This window comes from Balaenoptera borealis (assembly GCF_965194805.1).
Source record: "Balaenoptera borealis genome assembly, chromosome: 16".
NCBI classification, from domain to species: domain Eukaryota; kingdom Metazoa; phylum Chordata; class Mammalia; order Artiodactyla; family Balaenopteridae; genus Balaenoptera; species Balaenoptera borealis.
Genome location: NC_138872.1, coordinates 11230716 through 11248222, shown reverse-complemented (window position 1 = coordinate 11248222; position 17507 = coordinate 11230716). Strand labels below are relative to the sequence as shown.

The 17507-nt window shown below is 46.8% G+C and overlaps 1 protein-coding gene across 8 annotated transcripts in view; it reads left to right on the top strand.

Annotated features, from left to right (window-relative positions):
* The window catches only part of PTPN1 (protein tyrosine phosphatase non-receptor type 1), a 146204-nt gene that overhangs the window by 118372 nt on the left and 10325 nt on the right, over positions 1-17507 (top strand). For 7 of the 8 annotated variants that reach the window (XR_014235872.1, XM_082361116.1, XM_082361120.1 and 4 more), the window contains 4 exons: positions 4123-4213; positions 7420-7520; positions 10370-10468; positions 15972-16109. Coding sequence is in view for 7 of the 8 variants with exons in the window: in XM_082361116.1 (XP_082217242.1) it covers positions 4123-4213; positions 7420-7520; positions 10370-10468; positions 15972-16109 (429 nt within the window). In the remaining variant the exon portion in view is untranslated. The remainder of the gene's footprint in view (positions 1-4122; positions 4214-7419; positions 7521-10369; positions 10469-15971; positions 16110-17507) is intronic. The other variant, XM_082361118.1, reaches the window with a different exon arrangement.

Here is a 17507-nt window from a genome sequence, read left to right as displayed (position 1 = left end):
TTATTTCCTCAGAATGAATACTTGTTAGTTCAGTGGTTTATCCATGTCAATGATTTCTTCCATCTTCATCCATTCACACCAGCTGGACTGATAAGATTGTTTCACATCACAAGGCAAAATTCGTACCTTTTGCTAAACACTTCCAAATAACAAGTAGAATAAGAAATTTAAAACTGAGATTTATTTTCCTTCAAGTCATTTTTCTGTGTTGTGTAGCATTTCCCTGAAAGCTTAATCTCATCCATAAATGATGTGATGGCTAAGTTACTACTGGACTAATTTGTTTGATCCCAAGTGGGTTTATAATATATCATCATAGCTTTAAATTATTATCTCATCTCTAGTATGAGTCAGAAACTCCTCCTTGTCATTTTGTAGTTTTTTTAATAAGTAGAGTAGCAGAATGTGGGCATTCTTTTTTTTTAAATCCAAGTTGAATGTATACATGGTTTAAGAACTTAAATAATACCATGATAAGCTTATAATAAAATCCAGTTACTTGCTGCCCATACCTCCCTGTTCCCCAGTCTTTCTCTTCATGGATGACTATTTTGAACTCTTCGAGCTGCTGACTCTAGCTTGTATTTATTTCCATATGTCTAAGGAAAATGTTTATCTTTTGTTTCATTGATTTAGATCTTTACTAAGGTATAGGATTTCATTTTCTTAAACATTCTTAAACAGCCATTCCTTCTGCTTTCCCACTTTGCTTCCCCTCCCCCATTCTCCCAGTATGTTATACTTTTTGGTTAAAACCATATTCATTGTGTACATTAATTGCCTATGCACATAGTCACAGATAGTGTTGTACTGTACTGTTTCCTTTTTAATAGATTTTCCTGTAGTTAATACTTTCCTGCCTTTTTTTCATCTGTAGAGTTTTCTTTCTACCTGTTGCTAATTCTTCCCATAGCTTCTGATAGCCTCTCAGGACAATTTTCCACAAGCTCAGTCAGTGCTATACAATGGAAATACAACGCAACCCATATGTGTAATTCTGCTTTTTCTAGTAGCCACAGTAAGAAAGATAAAAGGAAGCAGATGAAAGTAGTAGTATAGTTTGCATAGTCCAATGTGTTCAAAACGTTATTTCAACCAATAGCCAGTATTTCAAATATCTGAAATACCTTACTTTCTTTTTTTAGCACTAAGTCATCAAAATCCGATGTGTATTTTTACACTTGTGCAACATCTCTTTTCAGGCTGGCCGCATCTCAAGTGCTCTCAGTAGCCGCGTGTGGCTCGTGGCTGCTGGGCTGCTGTTTCGGACAGAGCAGTTTCAGGTGATTCCTCAGCTTCAGATCTGGTCTTGGAGGCGTCCCTACTGGGGACCTCTGTTCTTTGGTCTGGGTCGCTGGGTCTGTAGGCTGCCACACAGCTACCATTTTGAGACTTCTTTGCTTTGCTTCTCAGTTGGATTCCCTGTTTTCTGGACTTCAGGTCTTCTCATTTCCCTTTGGTGGTCTCATTCGGTCGCGGTTGGTACAGGGGACAAAGGCCTGTTGTTGACATGTCTGTCTCTTGAGTCATTCTGGGCCAATCTGGCTGCTTGCCTCCTAGGGCTGGTACATAGTTGTCATCCTGGTGCCTCCCCCTTCACAGCTTTTGTGGAAATTTCCTGTGCCTTTGCTCTTGTGTTGGATCCTTCCCCCCGACCCCCGTCCCGTATATCTTACATCTTTCTCTTTCTTGGTTTATTTCCTCACTCAGGTGGAAGACATGCTCCAGTGGATTGCTGCAACAAGGGAGCAGGGGTGGTAAAGTTTCTGAGACCTTGCATATCTGAAATTTTTTTCTTGTCCCTTCTCACTTGTTGATTATTGGGCTGTGTATAGAATCCTAAGTTGGACATCATTTTTCTTCAGAATTTTGAAGGCATTGCACCATTGCCCTTCAGCTTTCAGTGTTCTTGCAGAATCTGATCACCTTATCTTTTGAAAGTGAACTATTTTTTCTCCCTGGGAACTTGCAGAATGTTCTTTTTGTCTGCAGGATTCTGGAATTGCAAATTAGTGTGCCTCAGTATGGGTCTGTTTTTATCATTTTGATGAGCACTTGATGTGTCTGGGAGATTTCCTTGAACTATTTTTTAATGTATTCTTTTCTTATATTTTGTTTTGCTTAATTTTCCATTATTGTTATTTATTTATTTATTTAGGCTTTGCCTTCTGGAAAGGTAGGATTTCTTCTACCTTTATCTTATCACTCTTCAGTTAAGCTTATCATTTCTGCCATCTTGTTTTTAAGTTGCAAGAGACATTTTTATTGTATACAACATCCTGTTCTTAATCCATGGATACAGTATCTTATCTGAGTATACTAATAATGTATATATTTTAAGCTTTCATTTCTCTGCAGTTTATTTCCTCTAAGGGACTTTTTTTGCCTGTTTTGTTTTTCTTTTAAATCTCTTGTATTAGAGGCTTTCTCTCCTCTGCCATCTTGTAATCAGTGGTGTGTGCATGATGAAGAATAAGGGCTTAACAGGGCCTACAGCGAGCTCTGAGCAGGTGTAAGGGGCTTATCAGCACAGATCTGGCCACTGGGCCTCTAGGTGCAGGTAGGCTGTTATTTCCATACCCCCGTAATGGCATCTCTTGGTCTTTCCTCTTGTCTGCTCAGATCATCTAGAGAGCACTCTGCCCCCTGATTTACACCTTCCAGAAAATAAATCTCCAGATTTCTGCAGAGTTGTGAGGCAGCAGTCACCCAGCAGCACGGAAGGGGGCGGTAGGAGTGGAGATGCTGCTCCCCTGCAGTGAATCCCACCCCTCCCTCCAGAGGAGCACACTTTCTGCACCTTTGGAAGGTTCTGTGGTGGAAATCAGGATGGTTCTCTGCTTTCCCCACTGCTGGCTTGTAATTGAGCTTTCTCAGGCCTGCCAACTACTAATCAGTCTGATTTCCAGCTTCCAAAATTGTGTTGCTGTTATCTGCTCTCCTGTTCTCTCACTGTGGGATCGTCTTTTTTTTTTTTTTTTTTTTTTAAAGTTGTAATAGACTATGCATAACATACAATTTACCATTGTAACCATTTTTAGGTGTACATTTTAGTGGCATTAAGTACATTCACATTGTTGGGTGAGCTTTTCTTTTAATAATATATAGTAAAATACAGACTTAAAGGAAAAGACTTTTTTTAAAAATTTTATTTATTTATTTATTTATGGCTGTGTTGGATCTTCGTTTCTGTGCGAGGGCTTTCTCTAGCTGTGGCAAGTGGGGGCCACTCTTCATCGCGGTGCGCGGGCCTCTCACTATCGCGGCCTCTCTTGTTGCGGAGCACAGGCTCCAGACGCGCAGGCTCAGTAGTTGTGGCTCACGGGCTTAGTTGCTCCGCGGCATGTGGGATCTTCCCGGACCAGGGCTCGAACCTGTGTCCCCTGCATTGGCAGGCAGATTCTCAACCACTGCGCCACCAGGGTAGCCCCGGAAAAGACTTTTAAATAGGATTATAAGGGTGTTGATTTAGGGGAGCAAAATTAGATGTGTGTGATCCGTCTAGCAGGACGCATAATGTGCATCTTCTGTTAGTCCAGGCACTTGCTCTTTCTGACAGTTTGGTATAATGGGATTTGTTTACCATCTCCTAGGAAAGCATTTGGATAGTTTGTTGGCGTAAAAGGGCATTTTATCTGCTCTTGATAACTGTAGCTTTACAAAAGGTTACAGATGGAACTCCCAGGCCTGACTTGGAAGGCTCTCCAAGATCTGGCCTGAACCCACCTGTGTGCCCCAGGCCTGTTGTTCCTCCCACCAGCCCACTCACTGTTCCTGCATAAGACATGAACTCCAGCCCCTGTGCCTTTGCTGTGCTGGGGGTTCCTGAGTGAAACGTGCCCGCCCCCCGCCCCATCTTCCTGCCCTCTTCCCCATCTTTCCAGCTCCCAGCCCCATGCCACTTCCCCCCACCCCAGTTGTCCTTCTGTTTTCCTCCCATGACCTTGGACATGCCTCTGAATTAGCACCTTGCATTTCCCACACTGCGTGGTTCCCTTTGATGTCCGTTTCTGTGCTGGGTCTTCCTCAGTACCCGGCACAGGGTCCACGCTCAGTTAACTATCTAGATGAATTCCTGATGCCAGAGATTTCAAGAGAGAACTCTTTATCCTTTTTTTGTAGGATATCCGACACGAAGCCAGTGACTTCCCATGTAGAGTGGCCAAGCTTCCTAAGAACAAAAACCGAAACAGGTACAGAGATGTCAGTCCCTGTAAGTATTCACATCGCCGTTACTCTGCTTCCATTGCGTCGGCTCTTATTCAGCTGCAGGACCTCTCAGTCAGGACTCCTTTAGCCCCGGGGTTTGGTAATAAATTGATAGCAGTAAAGGTTTATGACTTGATTGTTTCCTATAATAAAGGCATTAGAGACTTATAGTAATGGTTCATTTTTCCACCCTTGTAGAAGGGGTAAGGTTTCAGTTCCTGGAAAATTCAGCTAAGTTCAAAGCACTTTTTTTTCGCTTTGACTATTTTAATGATGAATCATTTTCCTACCAGCTGAAGCAGGGTATAGCAGGCATAATATAACCACTTCTGGGTGACTCAGCAAAAGTCTTATTAGACCCCAAGCATTGTATTGAACTGCTAACGATGCCCTGCGCAGGCATTAAAGGGTGGGAGCGGTTCACCCCCTCAACTAAAGCCGCAGTCAGCTCTGCTTGTTGACCCCACCCCCTCCTGCCATCATCATTTTTCGAGCTCTTTCCTGCCATTAGCTCTCAGTGTGCCCGCTGGCAGCCTCTTCTGCCTTCTGAGTAATTGGCTCTCAGTCCGCTGATATCTCGAAAGTAAATAACCAAATATGTTAGAATTTGTATAAAGTAACAAAACCTGGAGGGGAGTGAAGGACGTGAACTTTGCCACCTCCTCTAGGCCACAGAGAACCTTCTGGCTCACCTCCACGTGGCCGTTGCCAATCAGTGAGGGCTGTGGCTGCCAGCAGCTCCCCCGGCACTGCTCTCTGCCAGGGACATTGAAGATGCAGCCGGTCAGTCCCCAGCCAGGCACTTCCCGCCAGCCTGCCAAAGCTCACTGCCCTCCCACCCTGAACTGTGCAGCGCCCAGGTCCCTGGGAGGGGCGCGAAGTCGCACCCCGGTTGGCACAGAGCAGCCTGCCTCCAACGGCTGCCACGGTCCCTGCCCCTCAGAGCTGTGTGGCCTTGGGCCGGTTGCCCGCTCCTCTGATCTTCAGTCAAACAGGAGTCAACGCGGATCTCAGGGTCGTACGAAGATGAATAAAGTCACGTCAGCCGCTTAGCCCAGTGTCTCACTCGTGAATGTCGCTGTGGTTGAGATGGTCACTAACTGAAGGTGCTCGCCAGGGACATCTGAAGCGCGGGTCTAGGTCAAGTGACACATGATTTTGCCCCAATGCCCAATACTCTTGATTGAGCACGTCTAGGCTATGGCACCTTGTAGGCTTTATTTAAAAATAATACTAACAGCTTCTCCTCAGGTGGTGCTGCTGTGAGACCCTGGCCAGCCGCCCTGAGCTGGAAAGAACCATCACTGTCCGCACCTTTCACACGCTGTGGCCACGCCCTTGGTCCCTAGCCTTTGCTGTACTTGCTCTGAATTAGGCAGTGATGTTGTCTTTAATATTCCTTTTCTACATTTTTGATCAAGGCTCATCTAAATGGTTTTATGAACCAGTTTTACAGAGAAAAAAAAAAGCATTTAAAATATTCTTCCAGGGCTTCCCTGGTGGCGCAGTGGTTGAGAGTCTGCCTGCTAATGCAGGGGACACGGGTTCGAGCCCTGGTCTGGGAAGATCCCACATGCTTCGGAGCAACTGAGCCCGTGAGCCACAACTACTGAGCCTGCGCATCTGGAGCCTGTGCTCCGCAACAAGAGAGGCCGCAATAGTGAGAGGCCCGTGCACCGCGATGAAGAGTGGCCCCTGCTCGCCGCAACTAGAGAAAGCCCTTGCACAGAAACGAAGACCCAACACAGCCAAAAATAAATAAATAAAATTAAAAAAAAAAAAAAATTCTTCCAGACATACAATTCCCAAACTTTTTCACCCTCACCCAATCTTACTCCTTATATTTTGCTTTTTCTCCCCTACCTCTACTCTTCAGTAGAAAAGGTAATTTTCTTTTAAGGTTATGGAGGAAATGGGGAGAATGTTTCAAGGTGGAAGCTCTGGGGACCGGGTGTTACCTTCCATTTGGCAGGTGGAAAACCCAGCACTCGGTGAAAAAGTTGTTTGCCCAGGGTCACCACCCAGTGCTGTTTGAATCCACTCACATAACCACCAGTGCCGGTCATAATTTTTTTTTGAGATCTCTTATCTCCATGACCCACTTAAATATTACCCAAGTATTTCAGTTTGTATTAACCCTCTATGATGAGAAACATTATTCCAAACAGTGGCTAATTTCCTAAAACATCTCTTTGGAATCCTTTCGAATAGGAAGCCCCAAACCACTTATCCCCATTAACTTTTCCTTTCCCACTGGGCAGGGGGAGAACTATTTATGGATGGTCACCTGAGTTGACCGTCCATTGTGTTGTACCAGAAATAAAAATACCCACCTGCTCTTGTTAGCTGCACTAGCAGGATACGGAAGGTGGCCTCAGGGAAACATGGCTTTTGTGACAAAGTTATGGTAAAGGGGAAAAAAAGGCGCTGTGCTTTTTCAGTAACCTGGGGCAGACCTTCCAAATGCAAGCTTATTTTTAAAAACTCTTCTGAAAGTTACATTTAATAGACTTTCAGTGTTTTGGATTCAGAGTTTATTTTTTCCTGTTAAACTCTCTTTTAAGTGTCTTTGATCATGAGATTTATGTTATACTTGAACTTTGAAAAAAACAACCTCGTATCAAGGAATTCAAGGTATGACTTTTCACACTGTTGTATACTTAGGCCACTTAATCTTCGAACCATTAGGCATAGGTGAGGTTGAGGTGTGATCGTAAGTCTTACGTACTTAGCTCATTGTACCAACTAGAGCTCTGGGGACTGGGTGGAATTTTTGGTGGATTTTGTTCCCTTTTAAAGATTGAAGCCACTGTATTTTTTACCCTTTAAAAGTATATATTAGGCATCAGAGAACAGATCCCTTGACATCCCCTTTCCCCAGTCTTCCAAGTTGTGGGGACAGTAACAAATATCGTAAGACGATATAGCCTAAAACCAGATTTCCCAAACAGGACATATTCTGTGTTTTAGTATAGTTTGTCTCTGTTGCTGTTTCATGTTAAGTTTCAAACACTTCCAAAAACCTTTCTGAAAATACTCGTTCCCATCTTGATAACTAATCTCAATTAAAACAGCTTGGCCTCAGCCAATGTGAACGAACGCCCTTAGTGCCACCAACTCACCTTCTTTGCTTTTCCCCATGGGGCGCACTGCCTGCGTGGACATTTGGGTCCTCCAGGATTAACCTCTGAGTTCTGGTTTGCCTTTCAGTTGACCATAGTCGGATTAAACTTCATCAAGAAGATAACGACTATATCAATGCTAGTTTGATAAAAATGGAAGAAGCCCAAAGGAGTTACATTCTCACGCAGGTAAACAGATTGTTCGAATTTGACTCTAATGGTTTTTGCCTTACTTGATGTCAGCGTAAGAGTTTCAGAGTGCTGTTGTCTACACCTCAAATAAAATCTGTCACATCTGTGTAGAAGATCAGGTTTTAAACAACCCAAAAAAGCAACAAGGAAGGAAAAAGTCTTCCTTCAGAGATTCAGTCTGGTCGTGACATGAGTCTTTTCTGGGAAGTATGGCATTGCTGGGTTTATAGAAAAACAGCAATAAAATGCCAGAGTGGCCTGTGGTCTGTTGACAGAGGCGGCAGCTAGAGAAGAGCAGTATCTGTGTTGAGTCCATAAATATTCGCCTCAGAGTGTCCAGTGCTGCTCATGGAAATCCAAGAGGGTTAGCAATAGACGAGGAATCTTTATCCAGATGGCCATTCAGAATTCCTCTGCATGGTACTCATTCTTGGGGTGGGGGAGGGCATGGAGGGGGTAGATTATGTGGACAAGCGTGCAAAATCACTTGAAACTCCCGCTGGTTTTTGGCATCTTTATGGGAAAAAAAATCATAAAAGTGGTTTAATAATTGACCTTTTGTGAAACACACACTGGTGTATGACCCAAAGACCATGGGTATCTGGGAAAGGGGATAAAGGAGTTTCTTTTTAATTAATTTTCTCACGTCTTAATCTGTTACCTGTAAATTGGTCTAAACAGTCTAAGTTTCTCTCTCTTTTTTTAATCCTAATTTTTGTTTTTTCATTGCGTATCAGTTTTTATCAGTAGTATATTGGGTTTGCGTTATAGGGTGTTTGTGAACGTCATAACTGTGCTTAATATTTGGAGACTAAAATGACAATGAAGCCAGAAAGCACAGTGAACAAAGTCTGCTTTGGGGCAGGGCATATCCCTAGTGGCCCTTCTTTACTGTCCCTTTTGTCCTGTCCCAGTTCCTTTCCGCACGTGACCACAGTTGGCCCTCGTGCCCCCCAGTCAGTGTATGGAACGTCAGTCCCCAGGCCCTCAGCCCAGCACCTCTGGGGTGGGGATGAGAAGGAGTGAGACCTTGGTGGTGGCAGGCTGGTGAGAAGAGGTTGAGGCAAAAGTGGCTTCTTAGGAACTTCTCTTTTTAGAAGTAGTCAAGTTTCTTACTTCCTAATTTCAGCCATTCAGCTTTGGTGTGGGGTCAGGAAGCCCAAAGCAAAGATAGGGTCTGTGAAGTCACATGGAGCGGTAGGAAATCACCATGGAAACTTCTACACCGCTGTCCTCCCCACCCCTGTGCCCTAGCGCTTCCTTGGCACATCTGAAGGTCTGTCTGTTTGTCAGGTTGTACCATGGTTATATCCAACTGCTTACATGGTCTCCCTCTGCCCTGAGATTTACATGCGGGATTGAAGCAGCCTGACCCCAAAGTTACATCCCTGGACTATATGACTGAAATATTTTCTAAGCCACAAAACCGAGAAAACCCTGCGCACTTTTTATTTTTATGTTGTTCATTATGCAAATAATGCAAGGCTATAGTCTCATTTTTTAAAAGTGTAGAGAATAATGTCACAGCTGCTGGCCTTCATGTCCATCTTCAAGTGTTGGCTGAGTTCGGCGTGTATCCTTTCAGATCTTAAAGGATTTTTAATCGCTCAGACCCATTCTAAACTGGGGTGAAGTATGGGGGCAGGGGAGTGACAAGAGCCACCGCTATGGGGACCTGGCAATAGGGTCCTCGTGCCCAGCCAGGGGACTCCTGATTCCTACCTTCCTGGAGCCATTTTTCTGTCAGTTGGCTGGAAGGGGTTACCGTGGAATCCACTATTGTCTGAGACTCTGTAAGGAGCCAGGATTTGTCAGGTTTAAGGCAGCAAATCCCAGATAAGTTCAGGGAAGGAAGCGAGAGGGCACTGAGGGCTCCATGGTCGAGGGAAGCGCGGTGAGACTTAAAGGGAAAAGATGTAAAGACTGAGGAGATTTTGGATGAAAGTGAATGGAAACCATTTTAGAAGAAGTGGTGCTGGCCAGAGGAGGTGACATGCTCTGTCGTGCAGGTGATAGGTGATGTCCCTTCCAGGCAGCACTAAAAATTGAGGCAAGCTCAAAGCATTCATACTCTATATCCAGTAAACATCTGTGCCCATTGCCAGGGGGGCTGGAGTGAGACAGGCCCCGCTGCTCAGCAGTCACCCCTACCCCCCATGCCCCGGTGACACCATACCCCTTGGGCCACCCGCCTGACCATTTGTGTGTCCACATCTCATGTTCCTTGGTCCAAGGATGAAGGCTGTCTGTGGTCAGGTTAACCATTATTAATAGTAATAATAATCGGTACATTTTATTGGGTGTTTACTGTATTCCAGGTACTGTGGTAAGGCCTAATAAGTATTGATATATGAACATAGTTAATCTTCACAACCCTGTGAATAGGTGGAGAAACTGAGGCAAGGAGAGGTGGGGTGACTTGTCCGAGGTCACACAGATAGTAAGTGATTAGAGCTGGGACCAAGCTGTCAGAAGCGTCCCTGTTGACCCCTTCCCCACACTGCCTCTCTCCTGCAGCCAGGAGTTTTATTCGCTATACCACCCGCCCTAAGGCATGGTTCTCAGTGGAGCCCCTCAGCTGGCCAGCCCAAACCAGAAAGCAGAATCTGTGTTTTCTCTCCTCCATCGCTCAGCTCTGAACCAGCCCTGAGGTGCAGAAATGACCTTTCACCGCGTGGTAGGAAATAGAATTGTGGTTACCACTAGGCAGGGAGAGGCGGGTCCCTGTCCCAGCCATGGCCACCACGCTGCCTGAGGGCCCTGTCATCCACTCACCGCCAACAGTGAGCTTGCACTGGAACGTGTTTGTGTGTAAAATGCATACACTGTGCATTGTGTGTTTGCAGGGCCCTTTGCCCAATACCTGCGGTCACTTTTGGGAGATGGTGTGGGAGCAGAAAAGCAGGGGCGTTGTCATGCTCAACAGAGTGATGGAGAAAGGCTCGGTAAGTCATAGACTGATCCACTGTTTGCGTCGCTGCCCGTGCGGGTGCCAGTCCACAAAGCCGACATCTGTCCGTGTTTATTTCCTCGAGTTGCTTTTATATTTCTATTAGAAAAACATACAGAAGCAGTATACAAATACACGTTTATTGCAAACAAGTCAGATACGTAGGTGAATTTAAAAGAGGGAAGAAAGTCAGACTGCCCTTGACCTATTCTCCACCCCACCCCCATCAGTCAGTCTCTCTCCAGTGTGGGATGCGTGTGTCCCGCTGTCCTCTCACCTCTCGGTCTCTCTCCAGCGTGGGATGCGTGTGTCCCGCTGTCCTCTCACCTCTCGGTCTCTCTCCAGCGTGGGATGCGTGTGTCCCGCTGTCCTCTCACCTCTCGGTCTCTCTCCAGCGTGGGATGCGTGTGTCCCGCTGTCCTCTCACCTCTCGGTCTCTCTCCAGCGTGGGATGCGTGTGTCCCGCTGTCCTCTCACCTCTCGGTCTCTCTCCAGCGTGGGATGCGTGTGTCCCGCTGTCCTCTCACCTCTCGGTCTCTCTCCTGCTCCGTGTGCTGCTGTGCTTGCCTTGCGGAGCTGTGTAAGCAGAGTTTTATTTTGAAAAGCAAGTTCCTACTGTATCTTCATTATATTTGCTTTTTCTGGCTGGTAAAAGTGTGCCTCTCCGCACCTGAGCTGTGGGAGCAGCTGGACCCTGGATTCGCCTCCGTAAAATCCCCGGACGCTTGGCTCCTGGCCACACCTCTTTAATGTGGACGTTGTCTGCTTGTGCTTCACTTCAGGATGTGTGTTCCTTTCTTCCAAGTTCTTTGCAACGTGGACTCGAGGTGTGCGTTTGTTCAGGCCACCTCCTGCCCCTCAACGGCTCTCCTCAGTCTCTCCTGCGTCCTGTATCCAGAATGATCTTTCTAAAGCAAGTCTCACCACACCTCTTCACAGCTGAAACTCTTCTGGGGGCTCCCCCTGCCTCCCAGGATATGCATAATGTGGCTACCTGACCGGGTATGGTTGGGCCCTAGTTAAACTGGACCCCCAGCCCCGCCTTCCGTCTCCAGACTCCAGCCAGGACAAACGTTTATTTATTTTATTAAGTTGTTCTTTTTTTTAAGTTTCTTGCCAGTTCTCTGGGCTAATGATCCGAATCACACTCGCTCCACTTCCCGGCATCCCACGTTGCTTCCCTTGGGGCCACGGTGGCTGTGCTCTCCCGCGCCACACGACTCAGGGCACGGTGTGGTCTTCGAAGTAGGGAATAGATGCCGCGTCCCCGCCCCCCTGGCTCCCGCCCGCTTCCCCCGACACTCACGGCCAGCACCAGCGCCGCCGGGGCTCCGCAGCCTCAGAGGTGGGGGCCCCGGGAGGAGGTGGGCTGAGGAGCATGGAGACCGGTAGGAGCGTGTGGCCCAGGCCTGGCCAGGTGCTGGCACTGTGCGCGCTGGGGCTCAGCGGGGGCACTGCTGTCGCAGCCGTCCTGGCTGCGTCGGGATGCGGCCGTGGCTTGCCAGGAGAACATGAAGGCTCCGGAGACGCCACCTCCTGAAGAAAGCACAGTCGTGGCCCTAAAGGGAAAAAATGCAAGTGCAAAGAAGTAACACATCAAAGGAAACGTGAACGGTGAAAACCTAAAGCAGTAAAGCACTCGCCACAAAGCCTCTTTCCCCCCCCACCCGGAAAGGAACGGTCTTGGTTACAACAAATGGCCTTCTTACGACAGCACATGTTTAAAATCATATTTTTGCCTCTGCCTCCTTCTCTTGAAAGAGAGTATTTATTCGCTCCACGGTCACAGGTGTAAAGAGCTTACCTGAGTGTTCAGTTGATGCAGTAATGCTTCTTGTCTTAGAAAAAAATGTTTCCAGTGAGAGTGGTTTTTGATTTTCTCTGCAGTGGCTTGATTAATAAAATGTGAAGTTGCAAATGTGATGCAAACCCTCACCCATCACCACTCTTGTCAGCAATTTTGAGTAAAGAAACAAAACACGAGGTTCCCGCAACACACGCACTCCGCAAGGGGAAGTGAAACACGGTGGCCGGCGCAGGTGCTGAGCACAGATGACCCTTCGGGGTCTTCCAGCCTCAGTGCTGCTGACGTTTGGGCCGGATCGCTCCCTGTCATGGGGGGCCGGCCTGTGCGTTGGAGGGTGTTTAGCAGGATCCCTGGTCTCTGCCCACTGGATGCCAGTATCCCCCCCACCCCAGGTTGAAGCCATCAGAAATGTCCTCAGACATTGTCCAGTGTCCCCTGGGAGGCAGAATTGCCCTCCGTTGAGAAACACTCTTTAGTCGTATGGAGGGTTGAGAATTGTAAATCATGACTTACTTATTTTAAAATCATCAGATATGGTAGCATTTGCCTTTTATTTGTTACTAAAAGTTCAGGTGAAACCTCTTTTCTATTTGCACGCGGTTTGCTTTAGCTACTGTTGTCACAGGACACAAGGAGTGGTGTCCCTGTACTGCAGTCACATGTTCGTCACCAGGCCCTGCTCTTGGTTGTTGCCCGCCCAAGGCCGACCATAAATGGACCACAGATCCACTGTGACAGCCTTACCCCTTGGACTGCTATGTTGGCCATTAAAAAAAAAAAAAAACTAGTTGGTTTTTATTGTAGTTTACTGTGATGATGTGACAGTAGTCCCTGTTTTCCTTTGCAGCTCTTCTTTTTACTGTGGGTCTTTTGGGCCTGCAGATTGGCATGGAAAGCAACGTATGGTTTATAGTTCTTAAAGTTTCCTTGGGATAAACATTTTTAATTCGGCCTCAACACTATCACCCCCATAAGGGCTGACTGGGGAAAATTATAAGAAATTGCAGTGTCTTGTTTGCTCAACTAATCTAATTATAACTTCTCCACACAGCCCGTGGTAAAAACCAGCTTGCAGAGCGTTTCCATGTAATGCATATTTGTTTTCTGGTTTCCTTCTTTCGCCAAATAGTGGAAGATGTTCTCCCTGTACTTTTGGCAGACCTGCCCGTTACCCTTTTGGGACCCTGTGCTTCCTGGAAAACCATTGTGCAGAAAATGACTGTGTGTGTTAGACTGAGGTCATCCAAATGGCCAAAGTTCTCATTCATTCAATTTAAAAACCGAGTTTAGACATGATGGGATAGAGTGCATGTGTGTAGGGGCCGGGCTTGTTGTCTAGGCAGGGGAAGTAGCAAGGCCATGTTCAACCAGAAACATCGCCCATATCTCTCCCCTGAAATCCCTACTAAAGATGCTGTTTGATTTCAAGTGCTTTCAGGCCCGAGACACTAGGTTTTGTATCGTAGGTGCTTTAGGCTTTGCGCATCTCTCTCGTACTCTGCTTTTAGTTCTCTGTGTTCATTCTTCTTTCAGCCAAATCACCCATCACAGGGTCACCCCAGATGACTTTCATGGATTTTTCTCAAGATGGCGTAGCTCTTTGTTTTAGATGGACCCAAGCAAGGACTCTCTCACACCTGCCTTCATGGTGGTAACAGCAGGTATGACAGATGCCAGCACTTTGGCACTGCCACGTGGCTGTTTGGTGCCAACCCAAGACATGCCTCAATTTTAACCCTGATGAAGGACTGCTTTCTAATAAAATAAATCTCCTTTTCCGGTCACTATGTATCAACTAAATAGGATAACAGGAAGTAGTTGATATTGTGCTTATTTTGTTTTGTTTTGTTGCGTATGTTTACAATAAAAATTTCTGCAGGAAATGACAGAGAGCAGACCGTGGCATGTTGCTGTAGATGCCTAAGAGTTCTTTTAAGAACTCCTATTTTTTAAATAAGTATCGACACTTAGTGTGTGTCAGAATTCCTCAGCTGTAGAGTTCCAAAGTCTTGCTCTTTACCCAGATTACAGAGATTTGTAAGGCTTTATATTTGCTTTTGAAAGTGAGTGCTTGCTGTGTGGACATGAGATTGAAAAGACTGGCCTTTCCTGCCCATGAGGCATGAAAACATTGGCCTCTTCTTTGGTAGCAACTCGCCATTCTGCATTTCTGCTTCCTTGCTTTACTCTTGGTCTGCTCACTGAATTGGGTGCCCACTCCAGCACACGTGGTTTTGGACCTACCAGGGCAGTCTCTGTTTCTGGAGTCTCAAGGCATTACACAGGCCTAATGATTTGAGGTGTGGGAATGAATGCATCCTTTAAGTGTCTCCTGAAGTCTTGCTGTCATCTGCCTCGCCCACTTTGGCTAAGCATGGGATCGTGCCATGCCATTGATGCTTCTGTGTCCTGAGTGGCAGGATCTCTTTGGTGCTGACAGATGGGCTCTGTTCCAGGGGTTCATCTTTGGCACTCATCATTGGTGCAGGGAGGGTGAAACTGGCCAAAACTTTACAACAGGCCAGTGTCCAGGCTCTTTAGAAAGCCTTATTGGCCTTCTGTTCGGGAACCATAAAGTTTGATGCCGTGTCGGCATCTCAATGTGGTGTTTCTTAATTTGTTTCCCTCCCTTTTTTCTGTTGCTTTGGTTTTCATTAAAGCAGGACCGATGGGCTTTTGTTGTTCTGTCTTCAGCCTCTTCAAGAGCCTCCTGGCTCCTCCGAGTCAATGCATGTTGAATTATAAGGGTCTTGAACTTGTACCATTTCCCAAAGAGCTGTTTACACACACTGATATTTCATTTGCTGGAAGTCACACCGCCTTTGAGGGTCCCTCTGTCTGGGGACATGTCAGTTCCTCTGGCTTATGGACCTGGCAGCTTAGCCCCCATCTACCTGCTGTTCTTGTCCAGAACAGTCATCAGCAACCAGAAATGTCTGGCATAGAAACTTGGCTCAAGCAAAGCATGCCACTAAATTTGACTCAGATTTTCTTTCTTGAACTCTAAATGAAACCAAATCTTTGGGAGTTTGCTTGCTTTAAGGAAAATGTTAATGAGCTACGTTTAAATCAAGAGCATCAAGTAGTTTCTAAAATTTTTGAACTAGAACAAGGGATTTTTCTGAACTGAACCAAACCAGAATGAAAGGGTGGGGTGGGGCAGTGGGTGATCCCCAGCCTTGGAGGACCCCTCTGCAAGCCTTCTAGATTCTGGTTTGCATTTGATTCCAGCCCTTCAAGCTTTTCACGGTGTTTCATGTGGTCTCTTCTAGTCTTGGTTATCGTCCCCAGGGTAAGGAGTCTGCGCTATGCCGAGAGCACCCATCAGGTTCTTGATAACCTTGGAAATGGCTACATAAAGTAGTTCATGAGAGACTAAACCTTGTGTGCCATCTGGCTTCCCTCATGGGTGATAGGGAGAGGATCAGACCCCTGGAACACTTCGCTGTGTGGATAACCGGGGCGGCTGGGTTTGGAAGTGCAAGTCCTGTCTGCCTGACTAGTCCTGGTCTAGATCTTCACAGACCCCTCCCCATCTCCTCTGGAGGCAGGCAGGTTACATGGATGGCGACCTCCAAGGTCAGAAAACCCTGGGTCTTTGGGTTATCATAAAGCTCGTGGACGGTACTTCAAACCTCCATAGGAAGACAGTTAGTTGCTCACAATAATTCAATGTTATTTTCTCCCCTAGTTAAAATGTGCACAGTACTGGCCACAAAAAGAAGAAGAAGAAATGATCTTTGAAGACACAAATTTGAAATTGACATTGATCTCTGAAGATATTAAGTCATATTACACAGTACGACAACTAGAATTGGAAAACCTCACAGTGAGTATGGCATGCGCTTGAGTACTTCAGACAGTTACTGGTTGAGACGTCTTTTCACTTGGGTGATACTGCTTAACACCAGTTGTTTATGCCAGTGGTTTTTTGTGCTCTGAGCAAGAAGTAGTTTTAGCACTGTGGTGAGTAGAGCTTACCTGCTTACTTACCGGGTGACCAGAGGTGCCTGGGGGCGGGGGACGGGTCTTACCTGCCTCCTTCTCCACAGAGCTCTCTGCCAACGCTAGTTAACACCAGTTCTTAGGAAAAAGGGAGTTCTGGCCTAAAACTTACCTGTTCCTGCTCCTGCCTTTGCAACTGCAGAGGGACTAAAGTGATGGCCTGTGAGTTAAATCCCAGCAGAGCACGTGGGCCTCTCTTGTGGTCAACAGTCTCTTTAGTCCGAAGTGAGGAAAGAAGGGCCCTCCAGGGCTGACTCCCAGTTCATAGTCAGTGTAAGTTTTCTAGATGAAGTCTTGGGCTTGTTTGTGCGGGGAGAATTTATTTATTTATTTATTTATTTAAATTTATTTATCTCATTTATTTTATTTTTGGCTGCATTGGGTCTTCACTGCTGTGCGCGGGCTTTCTCTAGTTGCGGCGAGCGGTGGCTACTTTTTGTTGCGGAGCACGGGCTCTAGGTGCGCGGGCTTCAGTAGTTGTGGCTCGTGGGCTCCAGAGCACAGGCTCAGTAGTTGTGGCACGTGGGCTCAGTAGTTGTGGCTCACGGGCTCTAGAGCGCAGGCTCAGTAGTTGTGGCTCACGGGCTTAGTTGCGCCACAGCATGTGGGATCTTCCCGGACCAGGGCTCGAACCCGTGTCCCCTGCCTTGGCAGGCGGATTCTTAACCACTGCGCCACCAGGGAAGCCCATGTGTGGGGAGAATTTATAACACCACCTGCCGGCTATCATTAAATGATGGTCTTGGAATATGTCTGGGCAGTGTGCTAGAAGCGGCATCATGGAAGACCCTGCCCTCGGGGAGGCTGAATGATTCGCCCGGAGCCATCACCCTGGGGAACCATGCCTGTAGTGGGAACAGTGGAAGGGAGCTGACGGCAGCTCCTGGGGACACCCTCAAACACGGTCGGCCACTGCCTTCTGGAATCAGACTGCCTGGGGTTGATTCCTGGCCCCAGCATATCAAACTGTCAGACTTAAGGCAAAGGACACCATTCTTACCGCGTCTCTGTCTGCCCCCCTGTCAGATAGGGCTTTTGAAAGCCTTCCAGAAGGTGGTCCGTGTGCAGTGTGAGAGCAGCACAGGCTCAGAGCACGTGCCAGGAAGGGTTCGCAGGTTCTGTGCGGTCGAAGGAACATGGGTTTATCTGGGGGCAGTGGGACTGGCGTTGGGGCTTGCGGGCTGGGGCTGAAGAGGAGGGATCTGCTCCTGCGTTATATTCG